The 27,909-nt window shown below is 38.2% G+C and overlaps 1 protein-coding gene across 7 annotated transcripts in view; it reads left to right on the forward strand.

Moving 5' to 3' along the window:
- Positions 1 to 27,909, forward strand: part of DCTD (dCMP deaminase) — a 56,207-nt gene that overhangs the window by 13,502 nt on the left and 14,796 nt on the right. For 3 of the 7 annotated variants that reach the window (XM_038134310.1, XM_038134307.1, XM_038134308.1), the window contains one exon: positions 27,735 to 27,840. In XM_038134310.1, coding sequence (XP_037990238.1) covers positions 27,790 to 27,840 — 51 coding nt within the window. In that variant the 5' untranslated portion in view covers positions 27,735 to 27,789. Of the gene's footprint in view, positions 1 to 23,681; positions 23,790 to 24,085; positions 24,201 to 27,734; positions 27,841 to 27,909 lie in introns of those variants that run through there. The other 4 variants (XM_038134303.1, XM_038134309.1, XM_038134306.1 and 1 more) reach the window with 3 other exon arrangements.

Consider the following 27,909-nt stretch of genomic DNA (forward strand, 5'->3'; position numbering starts at 1 on the left):
AAGGGGAAGAAAGTATTATCTCAGACATGTTATGAAATAGAGACTTAAGACATATAAATTAAGTTATTCACCTAAGTTCACAAAGATGGAAACGTTGTCAGAGAAGGAACTGAAATTAATTTATTGTTGTGGTTTAATCTGGCAGGCAGCTGAACATCACACAGCTGTTTGCTCACTGTCCCCCTGCCACTGGAACGGGGAAGAGAACTGGGGGGCAAAAATGCTAAAATTAATGGATTGAGATAAAGACAATTTAATAGAACATAAAAGAAAGAAATAATGGTGATAGTGATGCTGATGATGATGATAATGATGATTGCTCACCTCATCCTGATCAATGTGCAGCCAGCTCTTGAGCAGTGGCCCCTGTCCAGTTTTCCCCTAGTTTATGTACTGAGCATGATGCCATATCCTTTGGCCAGTTTGGGTCAGCTGTACCAGCTATGTCCCCTCATGGCTTCTTGTTCCCAGTTTGCTCACTGGTGGGGTGTTGTAAGAAGCTGAAAATTCCATGGCTTGGTGTAAACACTGCTCAGCAACAACTTAAACATCAGTGTGTTACCAACATTATTCTCATCCTAAACCAAAACACAGCACTGTACCAGCTACTAGGAAGAAAATTGACTGTATCCCAGCTGAAACTAGAGCAGTTATTCTCCTCATCCTCTTCTCTGCTCCAATCACTCAGCTCTTTTTACTGATTTTTTCTGGGAGGGTTCAGTGAGGTCTGCCAAAACAAAGCAAAGCAAAGCTCGGCAAAGCAAGGCAAAGTCGGGCAAGGCAAAATAAGGCAATGCAAAGCAAAGCAAGGCTTTGGGCACTAAGGAGGCCCCTCCATCTTCTCTTGACCCAGCATCTCAGTCCACTTGTTGGTGATATGTGCATTCCTCAGGAAAACACATGGCAGTTCACACAATAGGTTTGCCCACATGTGCTGGGCCCAGGGTGCGACCACTGGACAAGGAGGGGACCTCAGCAAGGGCTTGCAGTGGGCTCTCTCGTTGGGGTTCCCAGCCCCTGCACTTCCCACAGTCAGTGACATCCAACCAAGCAGGCATGTGAGGCTGAGAGCAGGGAGCAGGTGATATGCAGGATTGGCAGGGTGCAGCAGCGTGCCCAAGTGTCATACTTGACAGGTCTTCCAATACAGTGGTGCTCCTCTGGGCTCTCTGACCTCACTAATGAGCTCTTCCCAGTCTGCTCTCCTAGGCCACAGTATGAAGAGAAATTTTAAAAAGAGGCAGAATTCTCCTGCTGACAGCTTGCTTTATTTCTGCCTTGAGTACAACCTGCTACAAATATTGGTTATTGTAAAGGTGGAATATTGTTTATTCCCTTTCTTTCCTATGGGTTTATTGATTTGGGGCCTACAATAATGCAGGTTTCCTGTTCGTTGCATCCCATCTAGCCACTATGGTATACTGCATTTTACCCATATGATAGATATGGAGGTCTTTGTATGTTGCAAGTGATATGCAGAGAGCACAAGCTGCAAGAAGGCTGTGCCATGGCCTTGATGGTATCAGAGGGTAATGAGGAGTCTCTTGCAGGTTTTTGACTCAGCAAGGCAAGTAAGGTCTCTTGGTTCACAGGCTTTAGGAAATTTCCTGAAATTAAGATAGTATTTTTACCAAAAATAAAGGCCATTAATAAAATTTCAAAATTAATGGCTTGTTTTCAGTGAAATGTAGAATTCCATCATGTATGAAGGTCCCGTTTTTTGTCATTTTTTGGTTTTGCTAAATGTTTGGAATGAATATTAGTTTGTCAGATTTTGTAAGTGTATTATTTTTTGTGTGATTAAATCATAAGCTGGAAATTAATTGTATTACTACTGTGCATCAATTTCTCTTCAACAAACATTTTTTCAAATGATAGAAACTTCAGGATGTTTTTAATAGCTCAACCAAGTTCTCATATATCATGTGTCTTCTTTGAGCAAGAAAAACAGTGAAAGAGCAACAGAGAGATATCTGCTAATGCACACTTCATCATTACATTCAGATAAACAATACAATTAAATAATGTAGGAGGTTTGTAGAGATTAGAGCATTAGGGGCCAAGAACCCCTTGGTGATCGGCTATTTGTTAAGTATTGAAGAGTAACTTTTTGTGATTCTGTTTCTGTACACTGAGCCTGTCAAGTGGAGACTACCAGAAAACAGAGCAGTGCTGTGTTTTGCAATTGGTGTGCCAAGCACTATTTCTCTGTGGAAATGAACAGATTTTTTTTTTAATTTGCTACTTTATTGTATTTATAATTAGCCGTCTGGAAAAAAAAAAGTTCTCTTTTAGCATCTGCAGTGATGCATTGATTCTTTCATTACAGCAAATACACATGACCCCCGGTGTTCAACTGTAAACAATAATAGTTACTGGCTTCATTAGGAAGCTAGCAGATGGCTTGTAAGTTCTCATGGTAGCATTTATCCATTTGAGGCTTGCAGCGTGCAAATGTTTGTCTTTTAAACAGGATAAAACAATGTAAAAGGGAATCTGTGCTTTGTTTTTATTAGTAGCAATTCATTTGTTTTGCAGATTTGAATCCAAGTATCTGAGTGCACTGTCAATATTTCCTGCCTGCTGGTAAAATACTCTCTAGGCCTTACCTCTGCCTCTGTGCCATTTTCTGTACCAGGAGGAATGAGGCTAAATACCGCTTCCAGAACTTTGACAGATGTATTTTTCTTAGACCTCGTGTTATAAACCCAGCCCTGTTTCCTTTCTCCTTTTTTTCCTTCCCCTTCCCCTTCCCCAGTGGTGCCCTCTTTTATCAGAGAAGCAGTACTGCCCATAGTTTACCCTGCGCAGGCTGGGGATGTGGCCATGACAGTCATTAGTGCCCTTTTGTCATTCCGAAACATTTACAGAGCCAAATGTTTGTGCACAGCTTTGGAATACCTGATGAATAACAGCTCATTTAGTGTCATCATCAGTCTGGTGCCTGGAGTGTGATGAACTTCAGGGTGCTTCCCAGATAGGCTGCAGGCAGTTGCAATGATTGTCAAACATAACTGTCACATTTATTATCTCAATAGCCAGAGCTATCTGAAGACCAGTTAATATTCAATAAAATTTAGTAGAGCACAATTGCACTTTTAAAGCAGAGCAGTGTGTGAGCCTTTGATGGCTTTTCCTGTAGTGCAAATGCAGCTCAAATTCTCATTACTCTTCTTACTAACTCAGTTTTGTTGGTAGCTGGAATCAATCTACATTATCAAGATGCAGAAGCAGGGGTCTTATATTAAATATGCTGTTAAATACCTTCAGTTTTCTTTGAAAGCACAGATATGTGGTGGTGCAAACTCCCTCAAAGAGTTGCACCACTGCATTACAACTGGATCTGCAGATGGAGAAGCCAATAATTACTTCATAGTTTGTGTTCATTCATTATTGGCTGCTCACAGTTTCTTCACATAAGCATTTGGCTGTTGGTTTTTACAGTATGAAGGTAGAAATCAGCCATTTATTTCAGAAAGGACCATCAAAAATTAGAAACTTTTTATAGGAAAAATCTTATTTTGAGGGAATGATGAACCTGACTGCCTGGGTCTCATGTTTCCTTTTTGCACAATAAAGGCATGAGTATCAAGAAGGGAAATTTGAGTAAGCAATGGTGTAAAATTCTTTAGGGTTTCATATTGTATTTTCATGTTTTATATTGAGTTTTAAAATTTAAAATTACTTGTGTTTGGAGGGACATCTGTATCCTGGAAGATATATTGGAATTTTGCTTTCAGAGCATGCATTTTCACTTTTTATCCTCTTCTGTTTTGTTAAAAATAGTATTTGCATAAAAAACTTCCTTTCTTCTAAGCACATCTGCTCTTTCTTCTACCTCACGTAAAGATCTAACCCTTTGCATGTGATATCTACAATGAAGAATAAGCAGCAGGAGCTGATGAGTTTTCAAGAAATAAAGATCCTATTTTCATGCAAATGTCCTAGTAATTAAAATCTTTGGGAGAAAAGAAAAAGGCAACTCAATATGTAATACATTCAAATTTAATTTGAAGTATAATAGTTTTAAACTTTTCCATAAGAACACCCAGATTCTTTAAGTGGTTTCATTTTGAGAACAGTAATAATTGTCATTCAGATTAATGGGTTAGATTTTCTTCTCAAAAGACACCTTTAAAATAAGTTTAGGGCTAATAGCAAGAAGTTTTAAAGGTTGTGGGTTTTTTCCCTGTGGTTTGAAATAAAGTTAAATTCCTGAGTGAACTGAACTTCCATTCAAGCCTGTGGGTGAAGTATGGCTGTACTTAAACATTCAGCCTAAGGCCTACTACAAGAAAGTATGTCAAGCTGTATCTTTAGCATTTACTGTTTTCATTAACCATCTCACTTTCCTGAAGGAAGCAGTTTATTGAAAAACAAAAACTGTTTTTATTAAGTTTTACCATTCCTTTCAATCACTTCAAATCTTACAAACTCGAGAAGGAGAAGATACTTTGTGGTAGTAAGGCATTCCATAATTCTATCCTTTTAAAATTACTGCAGGAATTCTGAGAGAGTCGACTTACACCTCAGAGAGACTTAACTTACACCATTTCTCCTCTCTTTTAAATTTGAGATCTTGAGCATTCTCTATTCTCATGACACATGAGCACAATTCCCAGTAAAATAAAATCATTGCCTAAACATGGGTCCCAGTTCCATTCATCTTCAAAGCTCTAAGGCTGCAAAGTTCAAATGCATAAACAACTTCTGCCATTTTATCTCATGCTATTCAAATTCCTTACTCTGTGTATAGAACTAGTCACAGCTCCCAAGTGATACATGCATCTTTACTGATTAGACTGATGAGAAATAAGTTTACTTCTTATGGTTTGGAAAGGCTAGGCATATATATATATATATATATATATATATATATGTGTGTGTGTGTGTGTATGTATGTATATATATATATATATATATATATATATATATATATATATAAAGCTACTTAATTTAGATCCCATCGAATAAAGAAGTGAAGTATTGATGATTTATTGATTAAAGCTTACATTTGGATGATGTGGAGCAGGAGCTAATAAATAATGTAAGACCACCACATAGACCATAGCTGATGACCATTTACTTATAAATGAGCTACCAGTAAGTACACATAATATATAAATTCTTTTCAATATAATAACATAAATCAAGGAACTCACAGTAAATCCTTTTTTTTATAGTACAGTGATGAGATTGCTTCCATACTGCTTCAATGCTCATTTCATTTTCATAGCTTCATTCAGTACATTCCTATTAAATATATTATTGTATGTCTTCCAACTTATTAGAAAGACTTATAAAAAATTTCTGGATGTCTTGAAAGCTTCATAAAGCAAACAATTAAATGGAAAATTGTCCAGAACAGGATCCCAAGAAACTATTCTCAAATGCATGGGGCCTATTTGTATTCATCATTGTACTCACCAAGGGTAGGGATAATGCCACTGATGCCAGTTGTGCTAACTGCAGATTGCTCTATTTTACATATTCTACCAAAAAAAGGTTATTAGTATTACAAAATGAGCATTCAAAAGTTAGAAGCTGAAGATATTATGAAAAGAAGTGTTAGGAGATTGCTTTAAGGAGGTATAGTTTGCATCTTAATGTGTGGATACAAAATCTGGAAACCTATCGAAGCTGGATATCTGAAAGTCTTTGAGGAAAAATTCCTTATGAAAATATTAGATATCAAGTATAGATTTAAGATTCATCAGAACATTTGACAGCACCTTTATATTACCATCACCCAGTAAGATGATGAAAATATCTAAGATATGTTAAGAGTTAAGCAAGAACAGCCACAGGCTAATTTAAAAGAATCATAAAAGAAAGCCACAAGCGTTGTCCATATCCACTTAGATAGGTTTAACAACACAGAGGAGCTAAAAAAGGCTAACACAAAATGGGTCAGCATGGCAGAGATTAGTTCATGCCCTTGCTGTGAGAAGGATTCAGATGGAACAAGGAGAATGTTTATTTTCTTCTCAGTACCTTGATCTCCAGCAAAAAAACCTGTCAGGAAGGATCTCTCACAATCACTGCTTTCAATCCAATTTTCTCTGTAGGTATCTGACATCAGTAGCAAGACATTGCTCTACATAGTAAAGGTTAGAACTCACTGTGAAAAAAAAGACCTATTCTATTCTAGTCTAGTCTAGTCTATTCTAGTCTAGTCTAGTCTGATTTAGTCTAGTCTGTTCATTTCCTTATGCTGCATTTAGTATCTTGGTATTTGAATTCTTTCAATAATGAGGTATGGTATCGTTTAACCTCTGCCCTAAAAATACTGGGGAAATATGTATGCATCAATTTAGTTTGTGTCATTGAGGAAGGGTCTGTTTTATGGTATAGCTGGTCTTGCAGATGAAGCAGAAGGTAGTGACCAGGTGTGATTGTCTTTTTTTTCTGCAAGAATTGGTTCTATTTTTGTTTCTTTCTCCTGTGTCTCTCCCTCCATAATTTTGTCTGTCATACAGGTAGATGTTACTTTGATAGAGGCTGGCAATTAAGCATCTCTTTCAAGCCATAACCTCACATTCTTCATCCTCTAGATTTCAGTTAACTTGGCCTGAGGCTGCAGAATACAGGGATCCAAGATCTTCAGATTACAAATCCATGAAAAAGCAGTGTGAAGAGTGCAGAATGAGTTTTATGAGACCAGAATTGACTCTGAGTTTCAGAAGACGAGAAACAGGCTAGAACATCTGGAAAGGTGCAGGTTTCACTCTGCTTTGCTGTAATCTAGTTAACAGAAGTTAGAATAACAAAGCAAGATCATTATCTAGTGCAGTTCAACAAATAGATCTACCTGAGAGCAAGCATTAGTGCCAAATGCAAAGATGTAAGGATCCACAAACCATCCATAATTATGGACTGCTTAGCACTTCCTGCTTTTTATGTTCAGCGTGTATTTAGTGCCTCTTCGAGCTCTTCAAGTAGCATCACTTATTTCTTTGCTTCAGCTTCAGTCAAATGTTTATTTAGGGGCTGTTGTCAAAAGAATAAGCTGTCTTGATTCTAATGAGTATGGTTATATGTGAAGTGTACTTTACACTTGCTGTTGCCTCATCTTCACAGAATCATAGAATTGTTGGGGTAGGTAGGGACCTCTGGAGACCATCTGGTCTGAGCCCACTGCCAAGGTAGGGTCACCTAGAGCAGGTTATACAGGAACACATCCAGGTGGGTTGAACCTCTCCAAAGAAGGAGACTCCACAACCTCCCTGGGCAGTGCTCTGCTACCCTCAATGTAATGAAGTTCTTCCCCATGTTAAGGTGGAACTTCATGTGTTTCAGTTTATGACCATCCTGTCTAACTCATTCTTCCTCTGCATGTGGAAACTGAAAAGGCAGGTGGGAGACTCCATGTGACTATGGAAATCAAGGATTTGGTAGCAATAGCTCTGCTTCCACTCACTCTTCTTGAGTACAGACTTTGAGGGTGAGGGGAGAATTCACACTGCAGCACTCAAAGTGCAAGGATATATACACCAGTGATGAGTTTAGCATATACTGGACTAGTTAGAGAGTATAGCAACAAAGAACATAGTGCTTAAAGCACTTTTGAAATACAGTGCACTAAATTTCTCCTTGTTCCCAGAAATATCACAGCAGTCTTCCAACAAGGATTGTCCTCTAACTCTGTTACTCTTTCTGATTTTTTGGCAGTAACTGGAAAATTCTCAGAGTAAAATTCATTTTGCAATTCCATCAGTCACTGATGTGCCTGCTGGCATAATTACCAGTACACTGCATAGACAAACAAGTAAACTGATGGAAAGAAGTGTTAATCTTTGTCTTCCTGGAACAGATTCAAATCAATATTGTAGTTTTCAATTCTTGCCACGCTCCTTTGTACTGTGAGTCTGGATTTAGCATTCTCCATCTTCTGTATATAGTTTTTGTCCTTTCTAGCTGCTGCCAGACATTGAATGATTAATGGTTTTTTACATTTTTACCGAATAGTTTGAACTGAAATTAATATAATCATTTATCTAATTACTTGATGTTGTAAGCTTTTTATTGAACACCACAAGGTCTTTGATGTGCTCAGTACAACCTATAATTTAAGGCATAATTTCCGTTATTTTTTTAATATTCTTACTTTTAACATACTTACTTTTATACATTATAAATTTTCACTTTTATAGCATATACATATCCACCTTTTGTCCCCCACTGAATTCAAACTATGTTGTCCTTGTTTCTGTTCATGATCAGCTGTTACCTGTATTCCTAACACATGAAATTGCACACCTTGAAGCTCTGTCAGTTGTCCAGTTCTTTAGTGTGATGAAGATGTGGATCTAATGCTAAACTCTCTGCATTTGTCATCTTCCTTTCACATTTATGGCCATTCCTTGACTAGGAAAGTAAGCCAGTTTGTTGTCCAGTTGAGAATTACTTCCTTACCCTCTTACCCTGTTCATTAATAATGTATTTGGTACTGGATTAAAAGCTTCCTTGGAATCCAAGTGAATAATATATGCTTCTGTACTTTTGTCTGCTCTTGTTGTCTTTTTCCCAAAGAAACAAAGCTAGTTTGTTATGCATGATTTCCATTTTGGTAATCTTCACACCAAACTATTAAATATTCTATTTGTGTGGAAGATCTGGACAGTTTACCAAAATAGAAATGTTCCTCTTGTATTTTTAGATACCTGTCATACTGCCATAAGCAATATTTTACATTTGACAGACAGTACATAAAGCAATGTGTTTAGTACTGTACCCACTGCAAAAATAGGTTTTCGCATAACAGAAATGAACTACAACCTAATAGAGAACAAAGTAGATTCCATCAATAAATACTTTAAAATGTCCTGAAACATATATTTTGGGCACAAAAATCTGCCAGTCAAGTTTTTACATCAGTTACAGTTTCAAAGAGTACCCTGGGGTGTGACTCTTACAATATGAAAACAGCAAAAGAAATATGGGTCTGCAAAAATGTCACAAACACATGAAATCTAAAAAGTACCCATTAAATTTGATGGAAGAATTACTGTTCCAACCTATTAGGTTGTTATATATTAAAACTGGAATTCCTTTTAAAAGCCTTGCCACTGAAATCCCAATGAATTCCACAGTGATTCATGGTGAAAAGAAGTCCGATTTGAGACTTTTGCCATATCCTGTTTTTTACTTCACTGAAAATTTTGTGGACATGTTAAAGGTAATGTAGAACTTTGTTTGCAATAATATTTTTTCCTTGCATAGTTTGTATTTCTGTTCTTTGTGATTTATTAGTGGATACAGATTTTAAATAATGACAAAAATAAAGAGGAAAATGTAAGCATCTTCATTGTGGACTTCCTGAAATCTGAAAGCAAAGCCTGAGTTTGTGACTCTCCATGGAGAGATAGTTGTGTTCTGTATGCAAAGTATGGTTTCATACATGTGACCACTACAAGCAGTTACAGAAGTTGGTAGAGCCTTAGAGGGCTGGTTCTCCAGCCATTCATGTGACTTAATGCTTTTACCACACTGACTGATACATCCTAACATTGCTTCTGGAGGGCTTCTGGCCCCTGGGCACTTCCATCTTGACAACTGATCTCTTGGACTATGCAAGCCCAAAGCCCCTTGAACCATTACCAGATGAGGTTGTAACTGGGGGCCATATAGTGAAGTGACAGAGCTGGCATCTCCCTCTACATAATCTTGGACCAGCAGATGTCCCTCCTGGCGTATTCTCTTTCACTGCCTTCAAAGAGGAGACACAGTTTGTATTGTATGTTTAGGGGCTTCACTGGTCTCTGGGACTGCAGCAGTTCCTCACAACAAACTTTTGTCCCTCTAAGTATTAATTTTATGGTATCACCAGTGCACACTGGCATCTCATTATCTGCTCTCATTTCAAAATAACTTATAAATATACTGGAAAACATATCTCAGACAGACCACTGTGAAACTCCACTTTTGACCTCTTTTACTATGAATACTGACCATATACTCTGATGCTCTCACTTTTATCTTTCAATCAACTACTTATCCATGCAGGAAGCCTCCCTTTTTAAGCTGCTATTGTTTAGATAGATGCAGGGTCCTTTAGGCTGCCCTCTACTCAGAGGGGGTTCTAGTTCTTACTTTGTCCCCACATCCCTGTCAGGATTGTATTGAAACAAGCCTTAATCATAACCTAGCAAGAGCTCAGGTTCAGAGAGTGGACCTGGAAGTGGTTTATGGCTGGGCTTGATGATCTTAAAGGTCTATTCTTACCTATATGATTCTACAGTTCTGTGAATCTATAAGGAGCAATACAGCAGATATTGCTTCTGAGATAAATACATACATTTCATAACTTGTGATAGGTCTTTTTTTTTTCCCAGACATTTTCTTCCACGTTGAATCAAGAAGCACACTCTTTTCAACCACCTTTTCTGAACTTTGTCAAAGGCTAACATTGAGCTTAGGCTGAAGCCTCCTAGTGTGCTTAAGGTCCCTCAAATAATGTTCTACCTAGGAATCTCCTGGACACATGTCCTGCATTTCCTTGGAGCCCCTTTTCTACCCTCAGCCTCATCACCCTCTGTAAGCTTTCGAGTTTTTCAAACTTTAAACCTAGACCTTATGACTTGCCCTAACCTGAAGCTGTACTCATGTTTCTTTAAAATCCTATGGGCTAAAAGGATCATGCCTTAAAAGAGGAGGTACAAATGTAGTGTTAATCTTGCTAGTGTTTTAATAATCTAATGGTACAATTTACCCCATTAATGTAGAAAAAACACATTAGCAATACAGCTGAAATTGTTCCTATAAACTTTGTTTTTCCTATTTTCTGTGAGGCTGTACTCACCTTCTGCATGTTCCAATGAATCCTAAGGTTAACAGCTTCCATTCTCCTTAACACGATTGCTTCAGAAATGGATGTGTCATTGGCCTCCTGGGTCCTTTGATGGAAAGACTTCGATGTTCAGAGTAGGAGTCTCTTTCCCCTCTGATTTGGGATCTGCTTGGGTTTTCTTAACAGCAGTCTGCATCCTTCTCATTAAAGGATCGGATGATTCTCAAGTCTGAAATTTTCCCCACAGCTCCTTTAAATGTAAAAAGCCACTGTTACAATTGGATAGTTATGCTTTTACCATATCAAGTATGCACAGACTGTGGTCAACCCAGGTAGGCAATTACCCTCTTGACCACTAGGTGATTGTATGTTTAGGGGCTTCACATACACACACACACACACACACACACACACACACACACACACACACACACACTCACTCACAAATGAAAACCTCAAATTAAAATCAGCCTATGTCAAGACAAGCCCAGACAACTCCTGAAACCGAGCACTATCTGGTCGCTATCAGTGTCTGGCCTTTTACTTGTACTGACAAAATCCTATTTACTGAGTTACATCTGAAAGCACTGAAAATAACAACACAGGGAATAGTTTCTCATTGCCTTTGCTTTTCTGTGCATTTTCCTTTATTTGAGAACAAGAGTCACGCTCTTTGGAGCAATCGTTCCTTAGTCTTGCCCCAAGGCCTATGCCAGACCATGCTGAACTTGCTTAGGATGCCCCCACATAACGTGCTCCCTACAAACCAGCACCCGCAAGGCCTGTCTTGGTGGTCTTTTTTTTTCTACCTTCAGTCTTATCACCCTTGTAGACATTTGGGTTTAGAAAACCCTGATTCTAACCTGAAAATCAAAGTATGCTCCATCAATATCATCATTCCTATATAATCCACATCCTTTTGGCTCCTTTGAAGAACTATCAGTATTGTAAAGCAGTGTGTTCCTCAACAGAATGCTAACTCTTCCCAAATAAATCAGATCTATCCAGGTGTCTCCTGATTCTGTTTCTTATCAAAGTTTCTAGTAATTTGTCCTGTACTCATCAGACTTAGATTCCTACTATTTCCACATTTTCCCTGGAACCTTTTTAAAAGATTGATTTTGCATCTTCTGCCTTCCAGAAGCAAAGCAATTTTAAGCAATAGGTTAAACCCTGCAGTGAGTAATTCAGCTCTTTTGTCCTTGAGTTCCTTTAGAAATTTGGAGTATATACTATATATTCCTGGTGATTTTCACTTTATCTGTTTATTACATAATCTCTTCAATTTCAGACTGCTCTTCAGATGAGTTCCCTGCCAAGAAGGGTTCTGATTTTGGAATCTTCCCAGTTCCTTCCACAGCGACCACCAATGCAAAGGATTCATTTAGCTTCTCTGCAATGACCTTGACTTCTCTGAGTACTCTTTTGTGCTGTGAAAACAAACTAGCCTCACAGAATCTGGCAAACCTCCTGCTCCTGATGTGTTTTGTGGTGAAAGGATTATTAGTTTTGATTCCTTTGTTAGGTATTCTTCAGATGCCTTTTGGTGTGCCTTATTATGTTTTCACATTTAACCTTGCAGAGTTTGTAACTCTTTTTTCTTGTGTCATTTGAACATGACTTCAGCATTTTCAAAGACAGATTTTTGCTTCTAACAGCCTTACTTACCCTGCTGGTTAGTTACACCAGCTTCGTTTGCCCTTTCTGAAGTCTTTCTTAAGAGAAAGTATATACTTCAACTACAATATCTTTAAGTAGGTTCCTTGGTGCCTGTGCAGAGTTGAGACTCTGAGCTGCCCTTCTCTTCATTTGGCAAGCTTCCTCATTCTCACTTTGTTACTCTATTTTGAATTACAACAGAGCTGTAGGGAAGAAGTGCCTGGATGTAAGCCCCTAGCTGTTCCTTGACCATGATCTAGTCTAGAGGTTTTTCAAGGAGATTCCTGACAGGGCTCCTTTCCTCAGAGCTGGGTCTGTGAAGAACAAAGAAATAAAAATGTGGGAAGATTTGGTGGAATATCTGCTGGTCTAGGGCTTTCTGAGTGCTTATTTGCCCTTGTTTTTTTCCCCTAGTCCTATGGATATTTAATTCACACAGCCACCCTGTGCTTCCCTCCCCTCCCTCATAGCACTATTGGTTTTAGTGAAAACTGTTGTCCTCGTTTGTATTTTTGTGTGGATGCACCATACCTTTGGGTACATGGAACTGACTGCCTGGTCTGGGAAACCTGTACCACATCTGTACCATGGCTAAGAAAATTCAATTACAGCATTAAAAAATCACCAACTTTTCAAAATAATGAAGTGTAAAAATAGTACCAGGTGGGGGTTCTTCTTACTTCCTTTCCATGGCACTTTTTAAGACTTTTCTTCCAAGGTTTTTTAACACTTGTATTTCTCTGCAAACCAATTCAGAAACCTTTTGAAGACCTTAGGAAAAGATGAAAATACTTCAGCCAAAAAGTGAAATTCAAAAGTTCAAAATTCAAAAGAACTTTGCTCTGTGCCATGGCACTTTCCAAGCAAAAGTGAGAAACCAGTGAGAAAATTGAAATTTGAAAGCTTCGGTCCTGCCTACCATTTTAATTCAAAAAATATTGTCAAGTGTGAAAATAAACATGTAGGATTAACCTATTTTGACATATTCTAAATTTGGGATCAAAGAGATAAGCTTGTCACAGTAGGCTCCCACAGAATTTGGGGAGATAAAATTCCTGAGGCTTTGATCAGCTTTGACTGATCCTGAGCTGTCATTCAGTGGTTTATATCCCTGGAATATATAGTCATGGTTACAGTATGTTCCTCCTTCAGTATGCACAGATCTCTGCTCTGCAGAAAGGAAAGGATTTTAAGCTCTTTTGTCAGATCACAAATAAAGATTAAGATCTTGCATAGCGTAAATACTGGGTTTTATTTATTTATTCTCTAGCAGTGAGGCACCACAAGTATATGGGTGGGATTTCTCCTCTGTCTGTACACTTGCTATATCCCACTTCCTGCACTATCCATTTTGGGCTATAGTTATCTTACTTATTTTTGTTCTGTGCATTAGTATTTGCCAGCAGGTGGTCATGAGTACAACAGAAATTCTGTGCAAGCAGCTGGTACTTCTGACAAGGTTTTCTTGGTCCTACTGCTGTTGAATTATCAGGAGAATAGAGCAGAAAAACATTTTTAGAAAGCTGTGTTTAATGCCAAGTATAAACAAAGACTACTTCTATCAAGAAACCTTTCTTTCCTCGGTACCTGATGCACTAAAACTAGCAAGATATAAATGGTTTTATTAATAGTTTTTCAGCTTCAGACTTTGAGAATAAAAGCATTAGCTCTTACAGTACTTCTCATATAATCCACAGCTCATTTCAGCAGCTATCACCTTTCATTTGTCAGCTCAGAAAAATTGACAGATTCAATCCAATGACTGTTATTGACTGCAAAAGCTTCTGTTTTTGTGGCAATTATCTTAGTTCATGCCACAAGTCTGAATTTAAGGGCATAATTCAAATTCTTTTGAAGTTATATGAGCATTTGCTGTTTCTTTCCTCTGTGTTATGCTTGACGAATTTGGGTTCTGTTTAACATTTCTAATTATTTTTTTTTTATCTTCAAAGAAATTATTCTTGTCAAGCTATTCCATTAAAACATGGTTTTGGAGCAGCATTTTACTCATGGAAGCATATTGTTGACTTTGCATAAGCAGAATTTATGAGTTCAGCTCCTTTCCACAAGAGATTAAAATTTCTTTGTTTGCTTTGTGATTTTAGAGACACTCAGATTTACTTAGTTCACATTTAAAAAGTAGTTAAAATTCACTTTTTATCTACAAAATCTAGAAAAAATGTGAGGCTTTGTAATGATTACTCATATTTTCACACTAACATTTGTTGGCTCAACCTTTTGGAAAACCATGAACTATCAGAAGAATGGGAATAAAATAATCAGAAGTAGTAATTATGAAAGCACCATGGAAGTAAGGGTTTTGATAAACAAATACTACAACAGTAACTGAGGGGACATAGGAAATTCATATTTGATAAATTGCACTTTAAAATTTATCTGGAGGTACATTTCTTTACGAAATCGAGGGCTGTATTATTTTTTACAAAAATTTATGACTTTCTAAATTTGGAATCAGAATACTGTCAGAGAGACTGCTCTGTCATTAAAAGATGGACAAAGACTGCTTTTTAATTTTGAAAAATCTATAAATATAGCATTCCAGACATGCTAAACAGTAGCCACACCATAAGATGAACTGTATTTTTATAAAAAATGAATTTTCAATTTGTCTTGATCTTGAAATGTAGGCTTGTGAAAGTTAAAAGACTCCAGAAAATGAATGAGGTAGATCACATGATGAAAAATTGCTTGGACAAGTACAGATCACAAGACTCTAAAAAAATGTGGTAACATAATATGTATTTATGTTCATATAATATATATAATATGTAATGGTCAATTTTAAGCTAGTAATAACAAAGATTTTTTATATTTAAATAAAATTTTGAAAAGACAGGATAACTCAACTTTTTTACATTGCCTCTGTGGTTGACATATGACTATAATTTTAAATGCTTGAGTATCAATATTGTTCACTTGACTGATAAGAAGTTAAATAATATAAAGGTCAATAACCTGAAGTGAGGTTAGAGTTCCAGACAACATTTTGCAGCTAATTTCTTCAAATAGGAAATACCACAGACAACACAAATCTTAGACTCCAGCATTCTACTGGCTGCTCACTGAAATATGTGTAAACCTTGTATGGAATATAGAAATGAAATAAAAGATGTGTGGGTATAGTTTCTGCCCATGCTTAAGGCAATTTGTTTTATATCTTGAATCGTTAGAGTTTGAGTCCCTCATATTAGTATTGAGTCCCTTTAATACTATCTTACCTTGCTATTCTTATTGTTCTTGTAACAGCATAATTTTTTTAAAGTTCTGTTTAGGTCTTGCCTCTAAGATGCCTTTCAGATCTGAGTTTACAGGCTAATTATGAATCAAGAAAATATTTTTATCACTGTGCCGAGTGTCATTTTCTTTTTTTTGTTTTGCAGTGTCCTTTATTACAAAAAGGTAAATAAAGATAAATATTTTACCTACTCATAAACATTATATATGTCTGCTATGGTGGTATGTCCTCATATCTCCATTTTCCCCCTAACATGGAAGCATCTTATTGCCTTTTACTGCCTTCCATTGTAGTGTTTCACCTTCTGTTGTATTCTTTCAAATCCTCGTAACAAGAATACTGAACACAGTATTAAAGACATGCTGATGGAAATGTCTCATCTTGCAGTGTTTCAGAAGAGCACAAAATGCAAAAGAAAATTTGTTTTTAATAATGTACAGAGAATATTAATTTCACCATATGTTTTGGCCAACAAATGTAATTCTAGGGATTCTTCTCAGGATTGGGTTTATGTGCAATTGTCCACTAGAGTGCAGGCTGAGACCAACAAACTCATTTTGTTCCTGTCATAAACTGACTTTGAACCCAGGTGTCTTAATGTACATCGTTAGTACATTAAAGCGCTGCACCTTCTAGCTGTGAGTGTATACACTGCTATCAAATTTGATGGATATAGCTTGTGAAGCTTAGTGACCTAGGGTGGTGATAATAAAGTATTCTGGAACCTGGATAACATTTTGTTCTGTCACTATGGTTTTCTTGCTCTGATGACATCAACTAATTTGTACTGCTTTGTAGGAGATTTCTGTATCCAGCTTTTTAGCCAGAGTCTCCATTTCCTTGCACTGCTCTTACTCTTCTCTGTCAGAGTGAATTTCTTTCAGAGACAAAATATTGCTCAGTATTGATCCCAGTGTGCTAATTTCAGGTTCTTGTATTGCAAATCAGCTGAAGTGCTGTTCAAAACACTGAAGAATTTTCTAACACAAAATGCACAAAGAAATTGACCCGTAGAATATCTTCCAATGAGAATCCTCTGTTTCCTAATCCTTTAAAAGACCACTATAGTCAATTTAACAGATGCTGCATAAAAAACATTTTTATTCTAAAAAGTTGTCCTAACAAGAGTAGCCAGTTTTCACAAGCTTCATAAAATTCTGAGGATTTTTGGCCTGTTTCTTATTTTTGCCTGTTTAGGACATTCATCTTGTGCAGAAAAATGCTTACCCCAGAGGAGATTTATACCAGCAGAGTGATTTGGAGTTCTCCTTCTTACTGTCCCTATAGAACCTATTGAAGTTTTTGTAGAACTAATAGGGAGTTTTTTAGTTTACTTTCCTGTAAAGGAGGAATATCGTGTATCAGTTCCCTTTTGCTTCCTCAGTTTTGAAAAAAATAAAGCACATCTGTTATTTAATTTTTTTTATCTCCCTAGGCTGCTGTGAAGGCTGGCTTCAAAAGACAGTTTTTCTTCAGTACTTTGAACCCTAAAAACATTCTGTTGTATTCTGAAAAATAAGAATTGGATAAATCTTAACTAATGTCTGTCTTCCCTTTCCACAGTCTATAGCCCATCCACTTTTGAATTCCTTAATGATCCCTACTTCAAAAATCGCATCCTGCTCTTTGCCTTCTTTACCCAATAGTCTCTTTTGTATAGCTCAGAGCTGCTGTGCCTCCATGCTAAAACTGCTCATTTACTATACACTGTCTTTGCCATCTGAGTCAATGTCTTCCTAATGTGAATATGTTTTTATTTATAATGGTTTTAAAGTTACAATAGCATAAAAAGTATGGATACAAACTGAAAGATAAAAAAAATAATCTTAGTAGTAGCAAGTGCTCAGCTTGGGCTATTTCAGTCTGAACAAATCATGTTTGTCTGATGTAGACAACTAAAAGCAGAATCTCATATAATAGGAAAGTGCCAGGAAATATTGAAAAGGAATCATGCTGTCAACTTTGCTTATGAAATAAATTAGGTTTACTAATGGTTATATTTCCCCTCATATCTACAGAGAGAGCATAGACTTCCTGTTCTTCCAAGTTAGGATGTCAAATGTATTTCCTGACAGCTCCAGCTCACTTTTCATTATTGATAAGTTAGAGCAGTGTGGCTGTTAGCTGCTCTTGTGTAATTAGTTCAATGAGGTTAGGAGACAGCCAGAATGCAGAAGAGATGAAAAGTACTCACATATAATATGATAGTGGCAGCTGAGCTCCCTCTGCCCTGATGCCAAGCTAACACTCAGGATGTTACAAAATGAAGGCATTGTGCCTTGTGTCTCACTGTTCTCCTGGTGTTATGTCCTAGGGACAGAGCAGTTATCCTCCCACTGAGGAAAGAAAATGCGTTTGATGCTAATTTGGGGAACTGGGTGTATTGGCAATTTGAAAGGCAAGTAGGTTGAAGGGATTTCATCATGCTGAGGTAAGACACAGGACAAACCCAGAGTGAGTGCAACAGTTCATTTTATTTTTTTGAGCTTAGTTTAATTAGCCAGTGTATCTGAGAATACCGAGATATTGTCTTGCCCCCCTGCCTCCCCCAATCCACAGGTTAGCTGAAGGGGTAATTCATCTCTTATCACAGAATGGATTTAGCACGTTGACTTAAAACCTTTCATGCTAAATCCCCTATAAAGATGTAAGAAAATGATTCTGTATAGCAACTCTTATATGAAGGTCAACACGCTGTAATAATGAAATTTAAAGATACAGTTAAGATAAATGACAGGAAATTATACATAAATATAGGAAAATTCTCTATAGCCGAAATGTAAATCTTATCGTAAACAAAAAGAAGGTTGGACAGAAGTTCCACTGAGTTTAAAAAATCAAGTATAAGTGGAATTTGCATCAGGAGAAGAAAAGTTTACTAACAGCAAACTAGTTTGCCCAAGTATGAAGGGATAAGTGTAGTCAATATCATTTGTATGGACGAGTAAAAATTTCTGTCTTTAGAATGTATCTGATGTAATGATTACAGATAATATTATTTTCCAGTTGGAGTTTTTGCAAGTTGATACACTGTAAGAGATTTGGAGACTTGGGGAAAATTCATGATGTAGTATGAAAAGCTGCTACATCATCACAGGAAAATCTTGCCAAATCAGAAGGGACGGAAATAGAAGATAATCTTCTTAGATATTAAAAATATCCTTCAAAAATAAGGGGAAGGTAACAGAAGAAATAGAAAGCTGTGAAGTAGGTAGGCAGCTGCTGAGTCCAGAAGCAGCATGCCAAGAAAGTGAAATTTTATACTGAAAGCAGAAAATTAATTTCTCACGTCTAACTAGGGAGTATTTGTGATACTAGCCATAGCTAGTGTGGGTGGGCAAAGAAGGTAATTCATGTTTTGGAAGGACTCACTAGGATTGCCAGAAGCCTTGCAGTCTGAGACTTTGTGTCTCAGTTTACTTTCCAAAGGACAACTTAGCAAGATTATCTGTGATTTCCAGTTGTGGATGGAGATAGGAAAAAAGATCATGTGCAATATCTTCCATTTTTCTAGCATCTGTCTTCTGTTGTCCTGGTTGTAGCTGGGATGAAGTTATATTTTTTTCTTAGTAGCTGGTACAGTGCTGTGTTTTGGATTTGGTATGAAATCGTATGAGATTGCATAAAAAGGAGGATTTGGATGCAAGGGCGAGTGTGAGTGGAAAAGGAGTTTCAAAATTAGACAACTGGTCAGAGACAGATACGAACACCAGGAAAAAACAAACAGAGAAAACATCAGCAAATAACACACAGCCTACAGAAAGAGCAAATCTAGCTGGAGAATATACTCATACCAAAGGTACTGCAAAGACAATATTTACCTATAACTAGAACCATAAGTATGAATAAAACAAGAAAACAGTCAAAATTTAGGAAATCACCATATGTCCATAAAATTTTTATGTGACATGAAAAATTGTGTACTTTTAAAAATTGATCAGAAGACTGTTTAAAGAGAATAATTTATATACTCATTTCTGACCCCAGAGATAATGAATTGCAACATTTCTGGATTTAGGGAATTTTGCAGAATTTTCTCTGGAAGACTGAGAATGTGATACTCAAAATAGGATCTCACTTGGACAAAAAGAAAACTCAAATCTAGCACTAGACTCTAGTTTCAAGGAACAGATGCTACAGGAAGGTAACCTAATAAACAAGCCATCAAAATCTAAGAATAGAGAAGAGTAATGATTGCCTATTAGGACATTAAAAGCATAAAATTACCTTAATATTGGCTTGACTGATTCTGACAGATACTCACCATGCACAAGAATCTCTGGCATTCACTGCTTATAAATCTGTAAAAAAGGTAGGCATCTAAACACACATTTCAATGACCTGAATTTTGGCACCTGAGTTTGAAAATACTGAATTTGCAACAGGCTTCCATTGGCACCATAATCATCATGATATCATCCTATTTGGCTTTAATCAAAGGCTGGTAATAAGTTGCATTTCTTGCCATCTTTATGAATAAGTAGTTCCAAAATTGCATAGCATAAAGAATTATATGCTAAAAAAAAATCCTATAGTAATTCTGACATACTTATGCTCCCTACAGAAAATGCTACAATATAAAAATCTAAGGGTTTATTGCAGTCTATTAATGGGCTGATTTGCTAACAAACTTCTGCAGCTAACCCTGTTTAGGACTTCCAGCAAGGGGGTTCCAAAATAGGATTTTGTTCTCAGTACAAAGCCTGACATTGCAACAGATGTTATTTGAGCAGTGAGGAAGCCATAACTTCATATACTTTATTAGATTATGTATAGAAATTCAGAACTGCAGCATATACCAGCAGCAGCATTTGTATTTAATGTGCTCCTCACACTGTAAGCAGGTATGGATGGAAAAGTTTAACTCGGGTAGAAATTCCTATTTGGAAAAATATTTAGAAGATGAGTCTTGCCTAAAAAATGATGTTCTCTAGCTATGAAAACTATCTAGCTATGAAAATTATTCACTCCAAGAGCAATTTCTTCTCTGTAAGACAAAGATATAAAGACATACTGTCATATTTATTTGTCTTTTTCTTCAAACTTAGTAATTAGTTCCTGAAAATTTCATTCTATTAGAGGGAAAGACAACAGCTCATTAGCAATTTCTTTTTACTTTTCCCTTAAGTTATGAGATTGATTTCAGGGTGGACTACCAAATTGCATGCTCCATATTCTGCCAAAAGCAAACATTGCTCTCTGAGCAACAACTTATACATATGGTACATTTGGGGAGAGATCTTGCTTGCCAGCAAAGTTAAAAGAGTCTGTTGGCAAGCAACAAGAAAGTGGGAAGGGGTTCTGTGAACTGGGGGTTCCCCAAACTTGACTAAGTTTGCTTTTATCAAAATTGACAAAAGGTAGATGTGAATTTTTCATAAGAAGTGAGCTAAAAATATAAGCAGCTTGACAGATGGTTGTATATTTAGCATGTCTTTGAAACTTGTATCACTTTTCATTAATAAGAGCATCTAAAGTATTTGTAATCAGCTCAGATTTTTTATTGACATCTATCCAGCAAAGTCATGATAGTCCGCACTCGGGACCTTGTTAGGAAATAAGACACAAACAAAAATAACTTATGAAAAATTACCTGAGATACTTAAAGCTTTTTAACATACATCCTCCTTCTGTGGAACAAGAGAGGAACGTGCAAGGACAGGACTACAGTTCAAACATAAATTTAAAAGAAATTTGGTCTATTTGAATGCATGTCTGCCTTAACAGAGGCTTTGAGTTAGAGCCCTCTAGTTCTGTCACAGAGATCTGAATGCTTCTGAGGCCAATGAAAGGTGCACATAAACTTCTGGATCTCAGAGTTAATGGAGAAGAGGATTCAGACAGCTAATCCAGGGTAGCTGCAGCTTTTGCAAAGCAAGCAACAACCAGAGAAGTCTTATGGAACCTGCCAGGCAGCATGATTTTGCCCCACACCTGTAGTAAGTCAAGCCACCTACCCTCAGCACCATCCTGTGCTTAGAACAGAGGATCCTGGCCTAAATTTTGCCTAGTCCAGGTGTACCCTTCTTACCATGTGTGTTATGTCAGATAAAATAGTACATTGTCAGAAGAACAGTCACAACTTGGCCACAAGAGAAGTTTTCAGTATAACTCTTGAAAAAACCAAGGGGAAATAAAAATGTAGCAAGATTTCCAGAAGGTGTGTCATTTAGCAACATTACAGGAGTCTACTAACTGAAACTCCACCAGGAGTTTTCCTCCTCAGGCCATATATCACTGCTGTATTATAAGCAGTAGTAGTAGTTAGTAGATATTATAGGTTTATCCTCAGAATCCTAACTATGAAAAGTAACGAATTTGGCATGGATAATTGTAGTGCTACAATTTTAACAATTTTAATTCGTACTTCAAGAGTGCAGATACACAGACAGTAGAGAACTTCTTGAACTGAATTAGGCTATTGTTTTTCCTCCAGATTAATTGAGTGCTCTTTAACTGTTTTAATGATCAACTATCATCAGGCCTTTCATTTCACCTTCATGCTCATGCTTTCCTGAGTGATGCTACTTGCATTAAATTTGTTTTCTTTTTCTTGCATTTAAATAGTTCCATTTCATTCATTAACAAATCATACATGAACATTTGTTGTCCATATGAAATTATGCCAATAGAAGTCTTGCAAACTGAAATAGCTATGTTTTCCCACTCTGAGGGCTGGAAAACTTGTCAGTTGAAGTATAGCAGGTTGCTTTTGCCAAGTTTTCTGGTTACAACTGAATAGGAATATCTGTGAAATTAAGTAACATTTTCATATTTGATAGTTTGTCAGTTGACTAAAAAAAAAGGTAACTGATACAGCAATCTTAATAAGAAAACATATTGGCAATATGCTCCTCCATGTTGATCACTGCAGGATCTTTCTGATTTGGCATAGCTTCAAGAATAACTGTGAGCATGGCAGGTTCCTTGGCTTAGCCATCTTCTTGCACTCATGTTGGTGTAGTAAGGCACCCACTTGTGCAATTTGCTGTGCATACAGTCAGTAAGAGGGAACTATAAAGACAGCTCCTGAGATGCTGTGTACCCAGTTTCCCCAAAATGTCCTGTTTTCTGACCTGAACCATCCTTCTGGATGAAGAGGAAGATTTTTGACCAGACTGCGAGAAACCATTCTCTCAGCCATGTCAGTTGACCACATTCAGATCAGTGGTGCAGCTCACATGCAGTGCAAACCCACGGCTTGCGCACACAAACCCCTCTTGGGGATGCTCTCAAAGGCAAGTGTTTTCCTTTTGTCCATCACGGAGTTCGCTGCCCCTGTCACTGCCTCCAGTGGGAACCGAATTGGTCACGTTCGGCTGGGTTTGGGCAGTCTTCACTTGATGCCTCGCAGCCCCGTGGAGCGAACATGTGTACCTTGCTCCCATTTGAGTGCTTCCGCAGAGGCATGCCCTAGTGGCAGCCAGCCAGCCAAGGTAGGCAGCTTCTCACACAAGGAACACAAACACGCCACACCAACATTTAATATTTATTATCCTGCCTCTAATTTTGCACTGTAATGGGAGATATATATACATATATATATATATATATATGTGTGTGTGTGTGTGTGTGTGTGTGTATGTTCAGCTACCTGTGCATCCTGGGAGACTTCTACGACCTAGCAGCAGCTGGAGGCATATAAACCATAATAAATAAACCATAACTCAATTTCCACATCAATTTTATATCCAGAGAAGAAATAAAATCTCCGATTTTTCGACGTTTTAATATGTTAATGTCAAGCTTTAATAAACAGCATTCGCTTCAAGAGCGTGAGCAGGGCGAAAACCCGCGTGCTTATGTCAAAGCATAACATTAGAAGCAGCGTCTGTCAGAAAACTGAACAGGCATTCAAGTGACTGGTTCATTGTGTCGCAGAGGCTCCCGGCATCCCGGGGTGCAGCTCCCGAGCGCTGCAGGCGCCTCCGAAGCCGGGCTCCCGCCGGGCGGCTCGGGGCGCGGCTCGGCCCGGCCCGCCCGGCCCGCCCCCGGCCCCGCCCGCCCGCGCTGAGGCGCCAGGCGGCGAAAGCAGCGTGGCCGCGGCAGCATGAGCGGCCCCCAGCCCGGCCACCAGCGGAACGGGTACGCGAGAGCAGGGCCCGCGGGGGGCCTCGCAAACTCTTCCCGCCCGCCATCCCGCGGCTCCCTCTCCCACCGCCGCCGTGCTCCCCTCGCACGCCGGCTGGAGAAACTTTTTCCGGGCGGCCCGGGCCGCTGCCGCCCGCGGGGAAAGCCCTGGTGGCGGGGCCCGACGGCCGCGAGTGGTGCGGCCGCGCCGTGCGGCCACCGCAGCCTCTGAGGGCGGGAGGGAGGGAAGCTGGAATCCTCCGGGACGGGAGGGAGGGAAGCTGGACTCCTCCAGGGCAGGACGGAGAGGCAGGGAGGGGAAGGTCCGCGCAGCCGGGGGCTCCCCGGGCAGCGCCGGCCGTCGCCGTGCCGGGGGAAATCCATCCTGGTGGGACGGCGTTTCCTGAAGCCCCTGAAGGCTCTGTGGTGAGGGCATGGCCTGTTTTACGTGGGTTTCGTAATCGCTGGGATGGCAAGATGAGCAGGCAGGGTGTCTTGTGTTCATTATTTCCGGAAATGAGGACCGGCGTGAGTAATAGGCAATTAATTAAAGTCAGAAGTGGTAAAAGTGAAGTACGTTCAGTGAAGGGAAGTGTTCTTATACTGCTTTATTGAGGCTCAGTATTCATGCACAGTGTTTATGGGTTATCTCCCAAGAAATTGTGAATATAACTAATTTGCAATGAACTGAGTACTGTTCTTCTTTAAGAAGGATTGAGTTTTCTCTTTGAAAACCTTCCCTCCGAGTACGGAATATGTAATTACCCTATCTCAGTACCTATATGAGGGGAAAAACGAGAAGCCTCAAGTAAAGGAAATCCCACATTCATTTAATCTAGTAATGATCATAAAATATGAGATTTAAATGAGAAGCTTGTATTAAAGGTCATTGAGAGACCATATCCTGTTTGGCTTTTGGGGAGCAAGAGCTTAGCTGAAGATGTTTACTTCTTGTTTTTAATACATGCTTCATTTTTTACCTGTGATTCAGTGCCAAGGTATTTGTAGTTGGTCTTCATTAGTATACATGATACCGGGGAATAACACCGCTTGAATAGAGTTGTAACATAATGCACATGACACCGAAGATACGGAAGCCGAGGAAAAGCTTTAAAAAAGAGGGAGGTTGATCTGATACCCCCCCAGTCCTCCAGCTGTACTATACTGTTGTATAGCTGACTGTCATAATTGTCGTATGAAAAAGTTTGAGATTATAAATTCTGTTTTAGGAGTCTCAAAAGAAATTTTCATTATGCTAGACCATTTTTTAAAGTAGTTGAATGACATTTGTTCTTTTTTCAGATGGTGTCACAGCTTACTTGAAACCTAGATGAATGAAAAAGAAGTGAAAAGGGAGGCAGTGTTCTCTAGTTATAGAATCTTTTTCTCTATTTTCCCTTGAAATAACCTTTACAAAATTTTCTGGAGACTACTAATTATTCTAAAATTTAGGTTTTTCTTTCCCCCCATTGTTCTTAGCAGTATTCTTCATAGCTTTCATTTCCTGTTATTTTTGTTCAGAAGTTCTTATGGGTTATCCTAAGGGTAAGCCTTGATTGCCTGTTTTACAGCTAGCTGTAGTGTTTTCTAGAGTAGCTTTCATTCATGCAATTCTAGAGCTTGCAAATGAGCATAAAGAAGATTATCAGCTGCCCCAATCCATAAACTAATTTTCATGTGTGTGCTTGACTACTAGCCAAGGCCTTGGCTTCTGCTCAATCAGAAATTCAGTGGTTTATACCCATTTCACACTCCTGAGTTCTTGTGCACTGAGTTCAGGCAATTGTCTTGCCAAACACGGTGATGTTAAGTAGAAGTAATTGAGTAAGGGCTTTGGGGGGGTTTATTTCTCTTTGATGTAAGCCTTCTGCTTATTTTTTAGATATGCTCTTCTGCCTGTGAAGTTGGTGGTCTGAGGGACCTCCACTTACATACAGTTCTGTATTTATTAGAAAAGTAAATACTAGCTTTTGTTATGTTTTGAATAAGTAGAGTTGCTAGGGAATAATTTAACAAAAGATCTCACGACCTCTTAGTTCAGAGTACTACTATCTTTCTGGGCCTTTCCCCAGAATGTTTTATTCAGTGTAGCTCTGCATTGTGTTTTATCCCTCTCCAAAGACATCACTGTGAATGTCACTTAGCCAGAAGCAATCATTGAGAGTCCAGTTGTGGTTTAGATTTTGTAAATTCCTTTTTAGGAGCTATTTTAAATAATCATATAGCTGAAAGATATTCTTGATGTTTTAGTTAACCTGTCAAAGTTCAGTTTGGCACAGAGTGGTGTGAGGGGATGTCTTTAATCTCTTCTTTCTCTGAGCACTTTTCCTTCTTGGTAGGATATAGCCCCAACCCTTTAGTTACTGTGATTCAAGTCAGTTTGGGCATTTTTAGAATCACATACTTGATTTGTGTCTTTGCTTTGACAATTGACAGTTCTGGGCACTGTTTGCAATGTTGTCAAAGTGTGCGAGAGGTGTGTGGGTTACATCAAGAGTGTGTGTTCTTCCCTTCTTACTTTGAGATGGTGGCCTTAAAGGTGATCCTCCTTCATTCCAAGAACAAGCCAAAATTGCTAACTTGTAATGTGCCACATACAGGCTATTCAAAACTAGCAATTTATCTTTGGTAAACAGCACACTGTAGGTTTCTAAAATACAGTTTTATCATTGTTTTCACTCAAAGACGGTAACCTCTTCATGACAAGCTAACTGCAAGCCTCTAATACATGGTTTTAGTTATAAAAATAATGATTAACTAAACACTTGCCTTCTAATGTTTGTCTTCTGAAAGTGCCGGTACTAGTGTTGCTAGGAGATGTCTTGCTGCTTGCAGTTACCTGTGATGTATTTTTCTGCATGGCTGTACATCACAAGAAGGGTATCTTGGTCTTAACCCGTAGTCTTTGGTAAGAGGAGCCCAAAAAGAAAAGTACTGTGCCCCTTGTATTTTGATAGGCTAGTCATTGTATTTGAGGTGTTCTATTGGTTTGGTTTTCAAGTTGTAGCAATGATAGGTGAGAGAGTTTGGGGGAATTTTCTTTCAATTTGATATTTTTGTTTGAAATTTTCAAAGCTTAAATATATGTGTGGAGAGAGAGATGTCTGTCTTTCTTTTCTTTGAGCTGAAAAGCACAGAAATTCCCCTGTTGTGTCTTACACTGTCTGAGCAGGCTTTCACCCATAAGCAGGCAAGAAAAAATGATGTATCACCCTTTTTTTCCTTCCTCCTTTCCCCAGATCTACCCTTCAGAGCAGGGAAAGAAGCAACCTTTTGTGGCACATCTATATATTATATCTAAAGGAAAAGTTCTTGAACCCATCTCCTGACAGTTTTCAGAAGGCTTCATAAGACAAAATCTCAAGAGAAAATTAGCAGGGAACTGTTGGAATGGCCTCAGATCTTTGGTGGTAAACGTTGTAACAAGAGGTAGACTTACAGTGATAACTGTATGGTCAGAAAATATTGCCTGCAGAGGAAGTTTTGAAATAGGAAGCTACTGAGCACTTGTTGTAGGCAGAAGTACAAAATAACTTAGATTAGAGGTTGGCAGTTATCACAGTCATCATAAAAAAAGATTATGTTGTTTGGGTGAGAAGAATGGCAGTACATGATATACCCGAACCTTAGAAATATACAAGGTGTTATCTATAAAGGATAAATTGCTCTGTCTTTGAATTGCTCAGTGCTCTGAATATCTCAGCCTTCTTATCTAAAAATGAAATTTGCAACCTTGCTTGATGCCTTTTCCTTGAAAGGAAATGTTGCATGGGTAAGTTCCTGGAAAGCACTTAAAACTGATGGTTTTACTATCAAAATATTAGTGAATGTGTGGTCTCAGCCACATTCTGATCCTGGTTACTTTAAACTTGTGCACATTAAAATAATACAATTTGTAGTAAATCTAGGTCTGTGGTGTTTGCTGATGGCTGTTTTTTTTTCTGTCAACTATTGTTTCAGCAGTGAAACATCCTGCAAAAAAAGAGAGGATTATTTGGAATGGCCTGAATATTTTATGGCAGTAGCTTTTCTGTCAGCACAAAGAAGTAAGGATCCAAGCTCTCAGGTAAGAAGGCAACATATAATAATAAGATAACCTAATCTATATTGCCTATCACATCAGATGTACGCATAG

Source organism: Motacilla alba, chromosome 4 (genome assembly GCF_015832195.1).
Source record: "Motacilla alba alba isolate MOTALB_02 chromosome 4, Motacilla_alba_V1.0_pri, whole genome shotgun sequence".
NCBI classification, from domain to species: domain Eukaryota; kingdom Metazoa; phylum Chordata; class Aves; order Passeriformes; family Motacillidae; genus Motacilla; species Motacilla alba.